Source organism: Primulina tabacum, chromosome 17, assembly GCF_025594145.1.
Source record: "Primulina tabacum isolate GXHZ01 chromosome 17, ASM2559414v2, whole genome shotgun sequence".
Taxonomy (NCBI): Eukaryota; Viridiplantae; Streptophyta; class Magnoliopsida; order Lamiales; family Gesneriaceae; genus Primulina; species Primulina tabacum.
In genome coordinates this window covers 12,324,956-12,340,858 of record NC_134566.1, presented here as the reverse complement: position 1 = coordinate 12,340,858, position 15,903 = coordinate 12,324,956, and the positions used below count along the sequence as shown (strand labels likewise).

Genomic DNA, 15,903 nt, shown 5'->3' with positions numbered 1-15,903 from the left:
ATTTAGATATCAAGGAGGGATTCAAATTCAAATAAATAACTAAGACACACAACGGTACCAAACTCTACTATGTTGACACGTGTTTAAATTCAATTAATTATTTAATTCTTGACAATCACAGTGAAATCCCCAAATTTATTTATTAAACGATTCCTCGAGTTAATAAACATATTTAAATCTAACAGTCCAATTATTTCTAATTGAATTTAATTAGATCTAAATGCATTAAATCTTCGTGGAATTTCAGTTTTCACCTAAAACCGCACACTGAAATCGAATACTATTTCTAGTCAGCTTAACCATGTGTTGATGACGTCTTTGTTGCTATATTTAATCAATCATCTTCCGATTCGTGATTAATCAACATATATGTAAATAGTTGATCAGGCTATTAATAAGAAATATTAAACTAACATCAATCAATGATTAAAATCTAGAAAAATAATATAATGAAAATAAACCAAATATCAAAAAAAAAATATTGTTTGGCCCTATTGTGGTCTTAGCCTAAATAAAATTACTCCATGAATTCAAAATAGAAGTGAAAAGTCATATTTAAGTTCATAAAAGAAAACAAAAGAAAGAAGGAAATAAGAGGAATTCTCTGTGATTTAGGCGTGTGTAAGAAATTCCTCCAGCTTTTGTCTTATGTCTTCTTCCCTTTTTTCTTTCTTCCACGCTGGTGTTACTTCACAGTAGCCTTCTATTCTACGCTTTTTTCCTTTGTTCTGCACTTCTGCCTCTCTCTTCTCTGTTACCGCCTCTGTACGCTTTCTCTCTCTTCCTCCTTGCTTCTCTTTCTCTCTCTTCCGCGCTGATTTTTTCTCTTTAGTGCGCCTCCCTTTCACGTCTCTGACTCTTCTCCTTTTTATTCTTCTCAATGGGCCTCATCTTTCAAATATTTTAAGCTCATATCAAGTATAAAAAATGTAGATAATATATTTATCAAGATTTACATAGATTTTTTTAAATTTTCACTATCATCAAGGAATGAAAATATTTTATTTTCTTTCTTTTGATATTTCGTTTCCTTTGAAATCTTATAAAATCATCTTACCTCTCAATTTAGACATTTTTTCCCCTTCTATTCAAATCTACAATCATTATAAAATTAATTAAGATAAGCACAAAATTAGTGATAATAGGTCTAGATAGACAAATATTATAAAATAAAATCCCTAAAATCTTTATAAGATTTGGACTTATCATACTCCACTCGCTGTGTTGTCAAGTGTACGGCATGTCACTGATTAAAATCTTCCATGATTATAGGCCTATCATTCAAATTCGTTTTTACAGATAAGATAGCCTTCGATTCGATGATGCATGGCATGCCAGTCCAAACATTTTATTTCGGCATGCTAGCTCCAAACTATTCCAAATATATATATACATGACATTTGACTCTGTGGGTTGTCCTAACTAGACTTAGATTGTGATCGAACATAAGGGAAAATTACATTTTTTTCATATAAATTTCATATATTTCTTTTTTGTCACGTTTGTTGATCAATTCACAATTTTAGACCATTAGTTTACGCTTTTCTTTTGGTTTTCGTCTTTTCACGTCATTTTTCGGTGTTGCACTAATTTTTACTCTCATAGAAAGAATGAATAAAATTGAAGAAAATGCAAATTAGTGAACCAAGATCATGAATTGACCAACAAACATAACCAAAAATGAAATATATCCAAATTAGGGTACCAAAAATATAATTTTTGTCTCCATAAAAAATGGTGAACTATACTTGATGTGTCGGAGTCGAATTTATAGATGCTTACTTTTCATGCAATGTTGGCCTTTTAGGTATTAATATTTGGTTCTTTTCGCATTACTTTCATCATAAACAAGCAGATCATCATATTTGAACTGCACTTGTGGATACAGGTTTGTGTTTTGGTGTTTTTTCTCTCTTTTCTGTTTTTTATGATGATATGAAACACACATTCGGTTCACTGCTTGATTATTATTTTTTTATTTCTTATCCTATAAAATTAAATTATTTATCTTTTTTTTTAGCTCGTGTGAATTGGTGGTGGATTTGTATTAAGTTCAGGCTTCGAAAGGCCTGTAAGCAAAGAGATGGGGAATCTATGGACTGTGTTTTGTGGGGAATCCAACATCCCTCGTGTAGCTGATTTGATTATCCTAACACGCCCTTCTTCTTGTGCCGATCATGTGTTGATTCTTTGTTTTGATATCCTGCTCTTGATCGTGAACTTGTTCACTATAGTTTTCAAGAAATCATTGAAATCCTCGAATGTGACTGCTGCTACGTGCCGCCTATCGAGTTTGCAGATAGTATCAGCCATTTTGAATGGTTCTCTTGGATTGGTCTATTTATGTTTTGGTGTCTGGATTTTGGAAGAAAAGTTGAGAAAAACTCGAGATATTGCACCTCTTCATTCGTGGACAACGTTCGTGTTTCATGGATTGATTTGGTTGTTAATCGGATTAACAGTTAGTGTGCAAGGAACACGTCTTCGAAGAGCCTCACTGAGGCTGCTAACGTTTCTTGCATTCCTCTTCTCTGGTGTCACTTGCGGGTTTTCGCTTTATATTGCTATCCTTGGAAAAGAGATGCGGATTAAGAATTTTTTGGATGTTCTGTCTTTCATAGGATCTTGTTTATTGCTACTATGCACTTACAAAGGTAATAGGCATCAAGGGTGTGACGACAATGATATTCGCGATCCATTACTTAGTTCGTCCAGTGATGATTGTAAAACTTATTCGAGCAGCGGTTTGAATCCATTCACCGAAGCTAGTTTTTGGAGTAAATTGACGTTTTGGTGGTTGAATCCATTATTGAAAAGGGGCACTGAGAAAACTCTTTCGGATGAAGATATGCCTAGTTTACATGTGTCTGATCGAGCCGAGTCGTGCTACTTATCGTATTTGGAGATATTGGATAGAAGAAAACAATCAGATAGATTAGCTGAATCCGAAGTCTTGATGACCATTGAATTGCGTAATTGGAGAGAAATAGTCATATCAGGATTCTTTGCACTACTGAAAGTGATTTCTGTCTCCGCTGGGCCTTTACTGCTCAAAGCCTTCATAAAAGTTGCTGAAGGAAACGAAAGTTTCGGATATGCGCCTTACATATTGGTCGCAACCCTTTTCTTGGCGAAGATCGTCGAATCGATATCTCAAAGACAGTGGTATTTCAGGTCTAAACTAGTTGGTCTTAGAGTTAGATCCCTACTCACGGCAGTCATTTACCAAAAGCAGCTAAGATTATCGAATTCGGCTAAGCTGAACCAGTCGAGTGGCCAGATAATGAACTATGTTACAGTTGATTCCTATCGAATCGGAGAATTCCCATTCTGGCTCCACCAGATATGGACTACAAGTCTGCAACTCTGTCTTGCAATCGTCATCCTATTCCAAGCCGTAGGACTCGCCACGATCGCATCCATGGCTATGATAATTCTCATCATTCTTTGCAATTCGCCTATCGGGAAGTTGCAACACAAGTTTCAATCTAAACTTACGGAGGCTCAGGACGAGAGGCTGAAGAAGATGTCCGAGGCTATCTTAAACATGAAGGTATTGAAGTTATCTGCGTGGGAAACTCATTTTCGGGAAGTGGTAGAAAAATTGAGGGCCATTGAAGAAAAATGCCTATGTGCAGTTCAGCTGTGTCAAGCGAACTACAGTGTCATTTTCTGGTCATCTTCATTTTTAGTTTCTTCTGCTACATTTGCCACATGCTATTTTCTTGGTGTTCCGTTATCTTCCACGAACGTTTTCACCTTCGTAGCGACTTTGCAGCTGGTCCAGGAGCCGGTTAGACTTATTCCCGATGTTATCGCAGTGTTTATTCAGGCAAAAGTTGCGTTTTCGAGGATTGTGAAGTTCTTGGGAGAGCCTGAACTGGAAACAGCTAGTGTTAGAGTTAAGTCTAGCCTAAGCGATACAAGAGTTTCGTTTCAGTCGGCTGATCTGTCGTGGGATGAGAATCCGTTGAGGTTAACTCTTCGAAACATCAGTTTGGGTCTTAAACATGGTGACAAGATTGCCGTTTGTGGAGAGGTGGGTTCGGGGAAGTCCACTCTTCTTGCTGCTATTCTTGGAGAGGTTCCGATAACCGCAGGAACTGTGAGTACTTTCCTTTCTTTTCATAATTTTATACGAGCATAAATACGCATGCCACAAATCTAAACCGTGTAACATCACCGTTTGTAATAAAGAAAATTTTTCAATTTATAGGGCAGAAAGTAAGGTGACATTTGGGTGACGATCTTGTAAAAAAATATCTCCCTTAGCCTAAATCTAATCGATTTTTCTGTAACATGTTTTTCAGGTTCAAGTGCATGGAACAATAGCCTATGTCTCTCAATCAGCTTGGATTCAGACAGGAAGCATCCGAGAAAACATTCTCTTCGGGTCTACCTTCGATAACAACAAATATCAAGACACACTAAATAAGTGCTCACTACTTAAAGATCTCGAGCTGCTACCATACGGTGATCTCACCGAGATAGGAGAGAGAGGAGTTACCCTTAGCGGCGGCCAAAAGCAGCGGATTCAACTTGCTCGCGCTATGTACAAGGATGCCGATATATATCTCTTGGACGATCCTTTTAGTGCCGTCGATGCACACACAGCCTTAAGCTTGTTTAACGTTAGTATACTCTCGTCATACAAGACATAGTGATCGGAACATATTATCTTAAGATTAAAGTATTTGAATTGCAATGTTATCGTCAACTATAGTTTGTTGTACGAGTTTAAGATGTGGTATGCTAAAAGTCATTTTAATCTTGGCAGGAATATGTTTTGAGAGCTCTCTCAACTAAGACAGTCGTGCTAGTGACTCATCAAGTTGATTTTCTTCGTACGTTTGATTATATCCTGGTGAGTTTGTCTTAGGTAGTATATTCCTACCAATATTTTTTTTTAAATGATATACTGATATAAAAAAGTTACTGATATAAAAAAATTAAATTAATAAATCTTGTTGTGGAGAAGTTGTAGAATGATGAATAAGAACAAATTCAAGAGTTTTGTGACCCACCCTATTATTTCATGGCAAAAACTTGTATGAGACGGTATCACGGGTCATATTTGTGATACGAATCTTTTATTTGGGTTATCCATGAAAAAGTATTATTTTTTATGGTAAGAGTGTTATTTTTTATTGTGAATATGGGTAGGGTTGACCCGTCTCACAGATTAGGATCCGTGAGACGATCTCACATAAGACCCACTCTTATTTCATGTATTTATTATATATAAAATTTTATTTCATTGATTCTATTTAGCTATTGATTAGTGTGGTTGTTCCATTCTAAAATTCTTTTGCATAAATATGTGAAATCCATCTCAAATTTGACAATAATTCGAAATTATTGCTCAGAAAAATATACTTTTTGCTATTTGAACAGTTTATGTCAGATGGGAAAATCTTGCATGCTGCTCCTTATCCTCAGTTGCTAGCCACAAGCCAAGAATTTCGAGACCTTGTAAATGCACACAAAGAAACTGCTGGTTCCGAGATGCTTTCAGAGGTTACTTCTTCCCGGAACTGTGGATCTTCTTCCGGAGAAATTCGAAAAAAATATGCAGAAATGGAAGTTAAAACGTCTGAAAATGACAGTCAGTTGATAAAAAAAGAAGAAAGAGAAGTGGGGGACTCTGGACTGAAGCCATATATTCTGTACTTGAACCACGACAGAGGATTTTTCTTATTTTCTGTGGCTGCTCTGAGTCATCTTATATCTCTTGTAGGCCAGATAATGCAAAATACATGGATGGCTGCAAATGTTGATGATCGGAACGTCACCACATTGAGATTGATCGTCGTTTACTTGCTGATAGGACTCGTTTCAGCACTATTAATAATTTGTAGAAGTATATCCACGGTTGTTTTGAACATGAAGATGTCTAGAGCGTTATTTTCGCAGCTGCTGATGGCTCTATTTCGTGCTCCGATGTCTTTTTACGACTCTACGCCTTTGGGAAGGATACTGAGCCGGGTAAAGATTTTGTAGATTTTACTCACACTCTTTTTGTTGCATGAATGTACGTAACTCAAAATCTACGTTCTTCTTGAGTAACTGTTGTTCACACAGGTTTCTTCTGATTTGAGTGTAGTCGATCTCGATGTTCCTTTCAGCTTGTTGTCCGCAACCGCGATGACCTCAAATTGTTATTCCTACATGGTGGTGTTGGCTGTTATCACGTGGCAAGTATTGTTGGTCACGATACCGATGATCTTTATCGTCATGCGGTTGCAGGTATAATGTTTTACACTGCAGATGCCTATTTTTCAAACTGAGAGTTTGACCACGTGCATATTGCCTAATCTCTCCCCTGCACTGCTTGGTGTGAAGGAGAGGACAGTAAATTATCACACATTCTTGTTTCACCGACATTTGGTTCAAGTTCTACAAATATATCGTCTTGACAGCACTAGTATCATCTCATCTCACGAACCAAAATCTGCCCTGGAGAATGTCTTTAATATCTTATTTAGATGTGTCACTCCTCATATTCTTTATCCAATTCCAAATACAATATCTGATTTGAATTTTTCTCGTGTACAGAGGTACTACTTTTCCTCAGCCAGAGAGTTGATGCGGATTAATGGAACTACAAAATCTTTGGTTGCAAATCATCTTGCTGAATCTATGGCTGGAGTCATCACAATAAGAGCTTTCGAAGAGGAAGATCGTTTTTTCGCCAAATATCTTCAACTTATAGACACCAATGGAAGCCCATATTTCCACTATTTTTCGGCAAACGAGTGGTTGATCCAACGCCTGGAAATACTTTGTGCAACTGTTCTTTCGTTTGCAGCATTGTGCATGGTTTTACTTCCGACCGGAACTTTGAGATCTGGTATGCGATATCTGTCTCGTTTCGAATACTCAAATCTCGGATTAAGATTTCCTCTTTTCCATCTTCTGTTGCAGGATTTATTGGGATGTCTTTGTCCTATGGTCTCGCGTTAAACTCGATTGTCACATTTTCCATTAACACCCAGTGCTTGTTATCAAACTATATTGTTTCTGTAGAAAGGCTTGATCAATATATGCGAATACCGAGCGAGGCACTCGAAGTGATAGAAGAGAATCACCCCCCTATTGATTGGCCAACTCATGGTAAAGTAGAGATTCAAGATTTAAAGGTAACGATGCATTAGTCAATTATAATCCCAATATCACATGCTAGATAGTTATTTTGGTTGGAAAACAGATCAGATATAGATCCAATTCGCCACTTGTATTACGCGGTATCAGTTGCGTATTCGAAGGAGGACACAAAGTTGGCATCGTTGGCCGAACTGGCAGTGGGAAGACTACTCTTATCAGTGCCTTGTTTCGACTAGTAGAGCCTGCGGGAGGAAAGATTTTGGTGGACGGAGTTGATATATCCCGAATCGGGCTTCATGATCTGAGATCTCGTCTGGGGATTATACCTCAAGACCCTACACTTTTTAACGGAACTGTTAGGTACAATCTGGATCCCTTGGGTGAACATACAGAACAAGAACTCTTGGAGGTAAATAATTGTTGATTTTTATATCATCTAATTCCAGAAATTTCACCATATTTAAACATTTTCGGCTTGTTTCTAAGTTGTTCTTGTGATAAAAATATATAATAATGCCGCCTTTTCTTGTTGTCTGCTTTTTTCCTCTCTTTGAGTGATTGAAACTAAAGGTTCTTGGAAAGTGTCAGCTCAAAGAAGCAATCGGGGAGAAGAAGAATGGATTAGACTCACAGGGTATGTTATAAGACCAAAGATCTATTACTATGACATAACTGATGATAACAATTAGAATTCAAATCTTTTCGGTCATATGACAATCGATCAACGTGTTATATAGAATAACAGGGCAACCGTCTTACCAACAATTGCTCCTGCAACTTATGGGACTCAAATGCTTGACATTGCTTTGATACCATTTATAAAATCTAGTAACTAATGCTATATTAAAAGTTGTTCCTGATAGTAACAATGTAATGTTGTGTTTATACGACATTAAAAAACACACTGAAACACACGGCTATAGTGGTGGAAGATGGATCAAACTGGAGTATGGGGCAACGTCAATTGTTCTGTTTGGGGCGTGCTTTACTAAGAAGAAGCAAGATCTTGGTACTCGATGAAGCAACTGCGTCTATTGACAATGCTACCGACATGATCTTGCAAAAGATTATCAGGACCGAATTCGCAGACTGTACTGTTATTACTGTGGCCCATAGAATACCAACTGTAATGTATTGTAATATGGTTCTTGCCATCAGTGAAGGTGTGCATCTGCGGTTCAACCTTAATTTCCTACTTGCCACATAAAATTTTTTAGAAGTAAATTTAACTTGTATCCATGTAATACAGGAAAACTGGTTGAATATGATGAACCAATGAATCTAATGAAAAGAGAAGATACACTGTTTGGACAGCTCGTTCAGGAATATTGGTCTCACCACGACTCTGCAGAATAGGAGTGAAAGCTAGAGGGTTATCAATGATCATATGAGGTTCCATTGTAACACAGGAAATATTTAGCAAATTTTTTAAACCTTAATCTTATGAACAAGTAAGCACGAAAAAAAATCTTCTGAAAAAGTAATGTCTTTAACCATATTTTCGTGTAATAAGTGGTGTGTGCTGCATTTTAATTATTATTAAAAAAAATTTAAGCCTCAAGTTTAATGCCTGCTTTGGGCCTATAACAGCAAGTCAGCTAGGTCAATTTCATGTTAGATAACTCATTGAGGCGAGGCAAAATATACCCTCGATAATTTTAAAATACTGATTCAGATCTTTGGTTGTGTTCTCTATATGCCGCTTCCAACTAAGATAGTTTTCATCCCCATACTTAATCCTCATATTCATTTAAACACGAGTATGAATGATAATCATGTTTTGGGAGAGTAGAAAATGTAGGAAAAAAAATTTGTAGTTACCCACCAACAAAAACACATAATATAGAAAAGGAAGATTTCAACATGACTATTTCTCTTGGATATGTAAAACCGCCATGCTTACAATTTGACCGAGAAATGATCGTTTTTGAGGTTGATTATCTGGGAAAATTTGTGACGATAATGTATTCCAAGGATCATGGCCCTCCAAGTATCGCATTCTCAATATCTTCTCTACTCAGAGCGTAACTGAATCTTCTTTCGATGTCTTTCTCAAGATTTCCTGGTCCATTCTTCAGATACCTGCATTTAGCAGTCCCATTTACGTTGAAAACATCAAGAACAATTCAACCAAAACATGATCCTTACAGAAAAAGTATTAAGGAGCATATAATGTCTCCAATGCGACAGAAGGCAAGAACACACCACGGTTTAATATATGAATATCAAGCCAAGTTAATAAACAGTCGGGAAAGATCCAAGCTAATGCATCTTGTATATCCTAACCAACGAAAGCTGAATAATTCCAATAATAAACAAAAGAAACGTGGCAAATACATGTGAATCACCAACTTCAAGCACCGAAAACTCAAAAAAGTGAAAAAAAGAAAAGATCTTGAACAACAAAATCCTTACATCGATTCTTCAGAGTGCACAGAACGTCTCAGAAGAGCAAACGTGTTGAACCAAAAAAAACTATACATGTATATATCTCAATTATCAAGAAAACAACAAAACCGAAACAATTTTTAAAAAAAATCCCAAACCTTGTGCACAAATCGGTGACATCAAGATTGAGCTGTGCATGCCAATCAGGATTCTCCACAAACCAAACAGCTCTATCATCTTTACTCTGATGAAATCCTAGACTTTTCAGCCATGCTTCGACACAAGGCAAGCTATGGGAGTACAATGGTTTCTTCCTATCAGGTAATTTCTGAAGCCACTCATCTTCTTCTCCCGAAGCTTCAGATAACTTGGAGCGGAAAAAGGTCTTTCTTGATGCTGAAAAAGAGTAGAAATCACGAGGGGAATTCAAAAATCGCGTTGAAATCGAAGGGCTACTGTGGGAAATTATTCTTGGAACGGATGATGGTAGCGGTGGTGGTGAAAGAACTGAAAATCTGAACATAGAAACAGCGGCCATTGCTCTGATTTTCCCCCTTCGTTGAAAATCTTAAGGTCTCTGAGAATTGAAATTCTATTTTTCTTCTGATTTGGCGAAGATGGGAATGAAGGTGGGAGGGATAGGGAGAAACCAGGAAAATGAGGGGACGACGAGTCGTCCTAATTTTTTAATTATTGCCATCACAATAAAAATCTAAAATAATTAAAATAAAAGCTCTGATATCAACTCAACTCAACTACGTAAAAATTCAGGATCAAGATCATCTGGTTGGTGCTTTTACTTAAAAAAGTTTTTTATTTTTTTTTAAATTGGTATTTTTATATTTTAATTATTTCAAAATAAAAATTATATTTTTATATTAAAATATGTGATTAATAATCTAATTTAAAGTTAAAATTTTATTTTTCGTTACAAATATATATTGTAGATGTAAAATAACGTCTCTTTTGTTATTTTTTCTTTTATAATTTTTGCAACTTTTTTATTTTAAAAAAAAATTGTAACTAAAATTTAATTTTTTTGTTACAAATACATGTGATTTCGAACGAACAAGAAAAAACGACGTTACATTTAAATTTTTTTAATATTATAGTTCTTTTAAAAAAACTATTTTCTTTTTTTTTTCATCTTGTTAATTTTTTATTTAGAAGTTAAAATTTTATTAATTATATATTCGTAACAAAAATAATAATCTTGTTGGTTTTTTTATATTCTTTTGAAAACCTATTTTTTCTTTTTGTATTGGTAATTTTTCTCATCCACTGCATATATAGGATCTTGATCCAAAAGTTCAGCAAAAACTTCTTCTCAAAAAAAACTCTGCCTAGATATAAAAATAGCAACCTAAATTAATAATAATAAAAATAAAAATAAAGATAAAAGTTTTACGTCAAACTCGGGTCAAACATAAAACTCCACCCCCAAGCTCCACCAAAAATGTAAATTCGACCAAAATATTAAAGCATCGTCTCAAATATGAAAAATACGACTCAAACGTTAACAAATTCAACCCCAATATAATATTTACAGACACATCAATGAAACTTGCTATAATGTAATTGTAAGATGTTTTGTTGTACGGAAACAACCAAGTTCAATTGTGGATTGTGTCAAATTGTGATGTTGTTGTTGTTGTTGTTCTTATTATTATATATATATATATATATATATATATATATATAAACAGATGTAAAGATCATCATAGTCTTTAAGTCATTCTCCTTGGCCAAATTCAGTTCAAGATTCCACGTAATACCGATAGAAAATCAGAAAAAATGAAGATGGGGTACCAACTAGTTACAACTAATACGACATCGTATAGATTTATTTTGGTCCAGCATTCAATTAATAATTTATTTATTTCTTCAACTCAATTTTTTTTTATCAAAATTGTTTTTTTCAAACATTGTAATTAAACGGGGTAAAGTCATTAATTTATTTCTTCACCTCAATTATTAATTATGATAAAGTCATTGATTAATTGTAATTAAATGGGCAAATCACATAAGGGTGCATGGGAAGACACGTGAGGCCGCACGTGGAGGATTGACAGTGCCCCCACCGATTTCTTGAAATTCCACAGTTAGTGGAGTTCTTGCTGACTCTTATTTTCTCCACTAATCTTTTTGTCCTTCCTCTCGATCCCGGTCGGTCTTTCCTACGTGCTCTCGGGTTTCCCAGCACCACCAAACCCTTGTAATCTCCGCGCGGCGCATTCGGTCTGAGTTGCGCTTCGAACTCTAAGATTGTGGAGATAGTTCAAACTTTGGTTCTTGAATGTTTTGAATTCTTTTTACTTAGAATATGACCTTGGAATCAATATTATAATTTGTTTTATGAAATGATTTGTCTGTCAAAAGGGGCGTTTCTTCAAGTACGAATTTTGCGTTCTTTTTTTATGCTTTTGTGGTGGAGGATTTATGTTGAAAGATGGCATTTTTTTGTCCCATGAATTCAGGCTTCTGGGCGGATGGCCTTTCTCCCTATCTTATCCCCCGACTTCCCTCACGCTATCCTCCAAATGCTTTGCCCATGTAGACAAGTAGACGTCTTTTTATGCTTGAATGTCGTATGGTGCTTCTATGCGCTCTATTTTAGTTAAAACAGTGGCATCTAAAATATTAAGTTGAGGGTTGTGCAAAATTCATTCTGTGGAAGACGCTCATGTTTTTATCGCTCTTATATTTAAAATTTGATTTATTTTTTATCGTCATTCTGCCAATTCTGCAAATCGTAGATACGATGGGGTCTTTGGTGATTGGCTGAGGTTCATGTGTCATTTGGTTGGAACATAGTTCTTTTAGTTCATGCACGTGCGTCGGGTCAGTTGCAAAATTAGGCACGTGTTTGGTTTAGCATGTGACTAATGGAAATCGTGTGAATAATGATATTTCTTGAAGTTAAATTATGAAATGTTGGTTTGATGATTCTAGATTTTATTTAGACTTAAGTTTATCTGTTTCTGTTTGAAAACTTATGTGTCATTGTGAATTTTCATTCAAAATTCATATAATCTGAATTTTGTACATGGAAAATTCTGAGTTTATAACAGATTTTTAATTTCTGCAAACAGGATCACTTTTGCTAGAGAATAATTCTGCAATGGATGATAATACTTCCCAAATGGTACTGTCCTGCATCTTGTGATCCTTTTTCAAATTTTGCACCCATAATTCATATGATGGATCGTCAAGACACATCAGGTTTTGTAAGCGGTGGTTGCCTCGACTTAGAAAGCTTTGGTTTTAATCTGTAGTTATTAGATCTTTTTTGACACCCTTTCTTCTCCCTTTTAGACCATAGGGATACCACAATCTGTTTCTTTTTTTATTTTTATTGACCATTTTTAGTACGGTTTGCTTAGCCCACTATCTCATTGCATGGACGTTATCCTTGGCTATGCTAATAATTTGGCATCAATCTCCAAAGATCAGAGCGAAGTTTCTGATCACCCAGGTGTTTCTACTCTAGAATTTAGTTCACATGGTGTGTCGAACCCTTGATTTTCCAAGGGGAGCAAAAGAAAAAAATTAGCACTACTGACCAGCCCATTAACTTGAAATATGGGTCATCTCGGGTTCTCGGGTTAGGGCATTCATCTGGTGCCTGTACTAGGATGTTCTTGGAACATGAAATTGAAGAGGAGTCTTCTTTTGATCTTGGCCTTAGTATCGACCTTAAAGTTGGGGATAACAGATCATACAGTTCAAATAAGGCTTCTGTCGAGACATCCAACGCATCCAAGACAAAGGAGCCTATTTTGGACCTTCAATTAAGTCTATCTACAGGACCTGCTGATTCTGATGTAACCACAGCAAGGCAAGGGTAATTTGTGAACCAGATTTATTCTGAATCACCAGCTTTGATGTCTATCCTTAAACAAGAGAATGAAGGGTCAACATCATCTCGGTGGAAAACCAGCCCTGTTATCCCCCCATTCCAGAATGTTGAGATTTCCATTCCTTTCGACCAAGAACATTGCTTTAGAAAACCAATCAAACACCAAGCTTAGTTAGAAGTTCTTATGATATTGTTAATCATCAACCACTACGTAAAACTAAGCTGAAAGCATGCTCATTTGAAGGATGCACTAAAGGTGCAAGAGGGGCTACTAGTCTTTGTATTGCTCACGGAGGTGGAAGGAGATGTCAGAGAGCTGGCTGTAAGAAAGGAGCCGAAGGTAAGACTGTTTTTTGTAAGGCGCTGCCAGCATCTTGGGTGTACAAAACGTGCCGAAGGTCACACTGACTATGTCATACTTCATGGTGGTGGAAGGCGGTGCAGTCATGAGGGCTGCACACATGCTGCAAGAGGTAAGTCTGGCCTTTGCATTCGTCATGGAGGTGGCAAAAGGTGCAAGATTGAAAATTGCCAGAGGAGTGCTGAAGGAATTGCTGGTTTTTGCATATCCCATGGAGGCGGTCGTCGCTGCCCGTACCCCCAATGTTCAAAAAGGCGCTCAAGGGAGCACGTTGTTTTGTAAAGCCCATGGTGGTGGCAGAAGGTGCACGTTTTTGGGGTGCCAGAAAAGTGCAGAATGGAGCACAACTCTTTGCAAAGGTCATGGGGGTGGTAAAAGATGCACATCTGAAGGATGTACAAAAAGCGTTCATGGGGGAACTATATTTTGCGTTAGCCATGGTGGGGGCAAGAGATGTTCCGTTCCAGAATGTACAAAAAGTGTGAGGGGGAGAACGAATTATTGTGTTCGACATTGTGGAGGCAAAAGGTGCAAGTTCGAAGGATGCCCAAAGAGTGCACAAGGAAGCACCGATTTTTGCAAGGCACGCGGTGGAGGAAAACGATGCTCGTGAGTCGTGGGGACGGTTGGATTCAGGGCTCGGTAGTTAATATACCATTCCTTGTGATAAATTTGCTAGAAACAAATCCAGTCCATGTTCTTCCCATGGTGCAGAATTTCAGGACACCCATATAGTAGCATGTCTTCTCGCTCGATATCCCCACCAACTGTGCCACAGGATTGTTTCTGGGACCAGCTCTCTCTTCCGGAAGGGAGGGTTCATAGAGGTAGCCTAATGGTTACGCTTAGAGGTGCCACAATGTTTAAAACAAATAATAGTAGTCAAGAAGGGGATGACCTACTGGAGCCAATAAAACCTCGTGATATGTCTCATATCTGGGTGTGAGTAAAGGTCCTTCCCCTTGCTTACCCTATTGTAATATATACCCATCTTCTTCTAGCTCCTGATGCTGACTTCGTCGAATTTGACTACACCGGGTCTGATCATGGTGAATCCGACATTCTGATCTATTTCTGTGTCTTTTAGCATAGACATGCTCGAGGGTTCTCATGTCAAAGGGTGTAAGTTATGAAGAAAAGGTCATTTGAAGTGTGAGAGTGAATTGTGCAGTTGCCTGTGTATTCTATTAAAGAATCATGGTAAGTTGTACATATAATGTTCTTCCTGTATATTATTTGTTAGTGATATCTGCATTTTCATTGTATTTGATTTATTTGATAGACATTCTGATTTTCTGATCAGCTAAAAACAAACTACAAAAAAACAATATTCTTGAATATATGCAAATTCCCAGCCCCAACTGGCTATTAGTAAGTTTTTAATTGGCTGATGAAAGTGACTATGATAAATAAAGTACTAAAACTATGAGTTAAAGGAAGCTTGAGAAGTTTTTGGGCCAAATCTCAACTCTAAGTCTCTTGCCTAGTGAGTTTAATTCCATTTCTTAGTTGTTAAATTACATTTTCGCCATAGACTTTAAATTTGGAATGTCATCAGGTTCGAGACTCAGTGATAACAAATCTGAATATTATATTAATGAATTAATCTTGGTTATGCTTATTTTAGATATAACGAAGTTAATTATTTGATGTTGGCCAAAAATATTGTAAAAAAAATACATAAAAGACATGGTTCTACTCGTCTCCTCGATGCTTTTTGGAAAAAAATTTAATCAGATGGAATTAGATCTATTTTTTAAGGAAAAAACAATTGCAGAGATTTGATGTTTGAATTTTTTTTCTAGAAAAGAATCATAAAAGAAGTGTATGATTTAAATGTCGATCAAATCTATTCGTTTTTGTTGTTTTGTCGTAATATATAAAAGCATCGAACCACTTATTATTATTATTTTTATATATATCTGACTTTTTTAAAAAAAGATTATTTGTCTAATTATTTATTAATTGTGTTATTATTTTTATTTTATTTGTACTATCTATACTATATTATTAAGTGTGAGACTCTTAGAATAACTACTTTGAGGACATCAAAATATTTAATTTCATAATTATCCTTCTTACTCTACTAAAAACCTCCTCATCACTCAATATTTTACATAGAAAAAATTCTAAATAAAATTTTTCTTTTAAATCGAACAACTCTTTTAAATTGAAAATAATTTCATGTTAA

The 15,903-nt window shown here is 36.2% G+C and overlaps 2 protein-coding genes and 1 long non-coding RNA gene across 10 annotated transcripts; 2 read left to right on the top strand and 1 right to left on the bottom strand.

Annotated features, from left to right (window-relative positions):
- The first annotated feature begins 1,694 nt into the window (after positions 1-1,694).
- On the top strand, positions 1,695-8,687 carry LOC142531416 (ABC transporter C family member 10-like). 8 transcript variants are annotated; one of them, XM_075637525.1, is made up of 12 exons: positions 1,695-1,807; positions 2,021-4,105; positions 4,311-4,631; positions 4,778-4,864; positions 5,395-5,985; positions 6,082-6,246; positions 6,556-6,850; positions 6,925-7,139; positions 7,208-7,513; positions 7,675-7,738; positions 8,028-8,267; positions 8,354-8,687. In XM_075637525.1, the coding sequence occupies exons 2-12, from the start codon at positions 2,084-2,086 to the stop codon at positions 8,458-8,460; spliced, it is 4,413 nt and encodes a 1,470-aa protein (XP_075493640.1). In that variant the 5' UTR covers positions 1,695-1,807; positions 2,021-2,083; the 3' UTR covers positions 8,461-8,687. The 8 variants fall into 8 exon arrangements, 6 of the variants coding, with proteins under 6 accessions (XP_075493640.1, XP_075493642.1, XP_075493643.1 ...); XM_075637526.1 differs by having other exon boundaries at positions 1,735-1,888; positions 6,925-7,113; positions 7,188-7,513; XM_075637523.1 differs by having other exon boundaries at positions 1,735-1,888.
- Positions 8,688-8,914: 227 nt separating this feature from the next.
- On the bottom strand, positions 8,915-10,178 carry LOC142531417 (uncharacterized). Its single transcript, XM_075637529.1, has 2 exons — positions 9,651-10,178; positions 8,915-9,186 (listed from the first exon to the last, which is right to left on the bottom strand). The coding sequence occupies exons 1-2, from the start codon at positions 10,028-10,030 to the stop codon at positions 9,081-9,083; spliced, it is 486 nt and encodes a 161-aa protein (XP_075493644.1). The 5' UTR covers positions 10,031-10,178; the 3' UTR covers positions 8,915-9,080.
- A 1,400-nt stretch (positions 10,179-11,578) lies between these two features.
- On the top strand, positions 11,579-14,405 carry LOC142531821 (uncharacterized). The gene is made up of 2 exons (XR_012816376.1): positions 11,579-12,053; positions 12,585-14,405. It is a non-coding gene; the product is annotated as an uncharacterized LOC142531821 (long non-coding RNA).
- Positions 14,406-15,903: the final 1,498 nt, after the last annotated feature.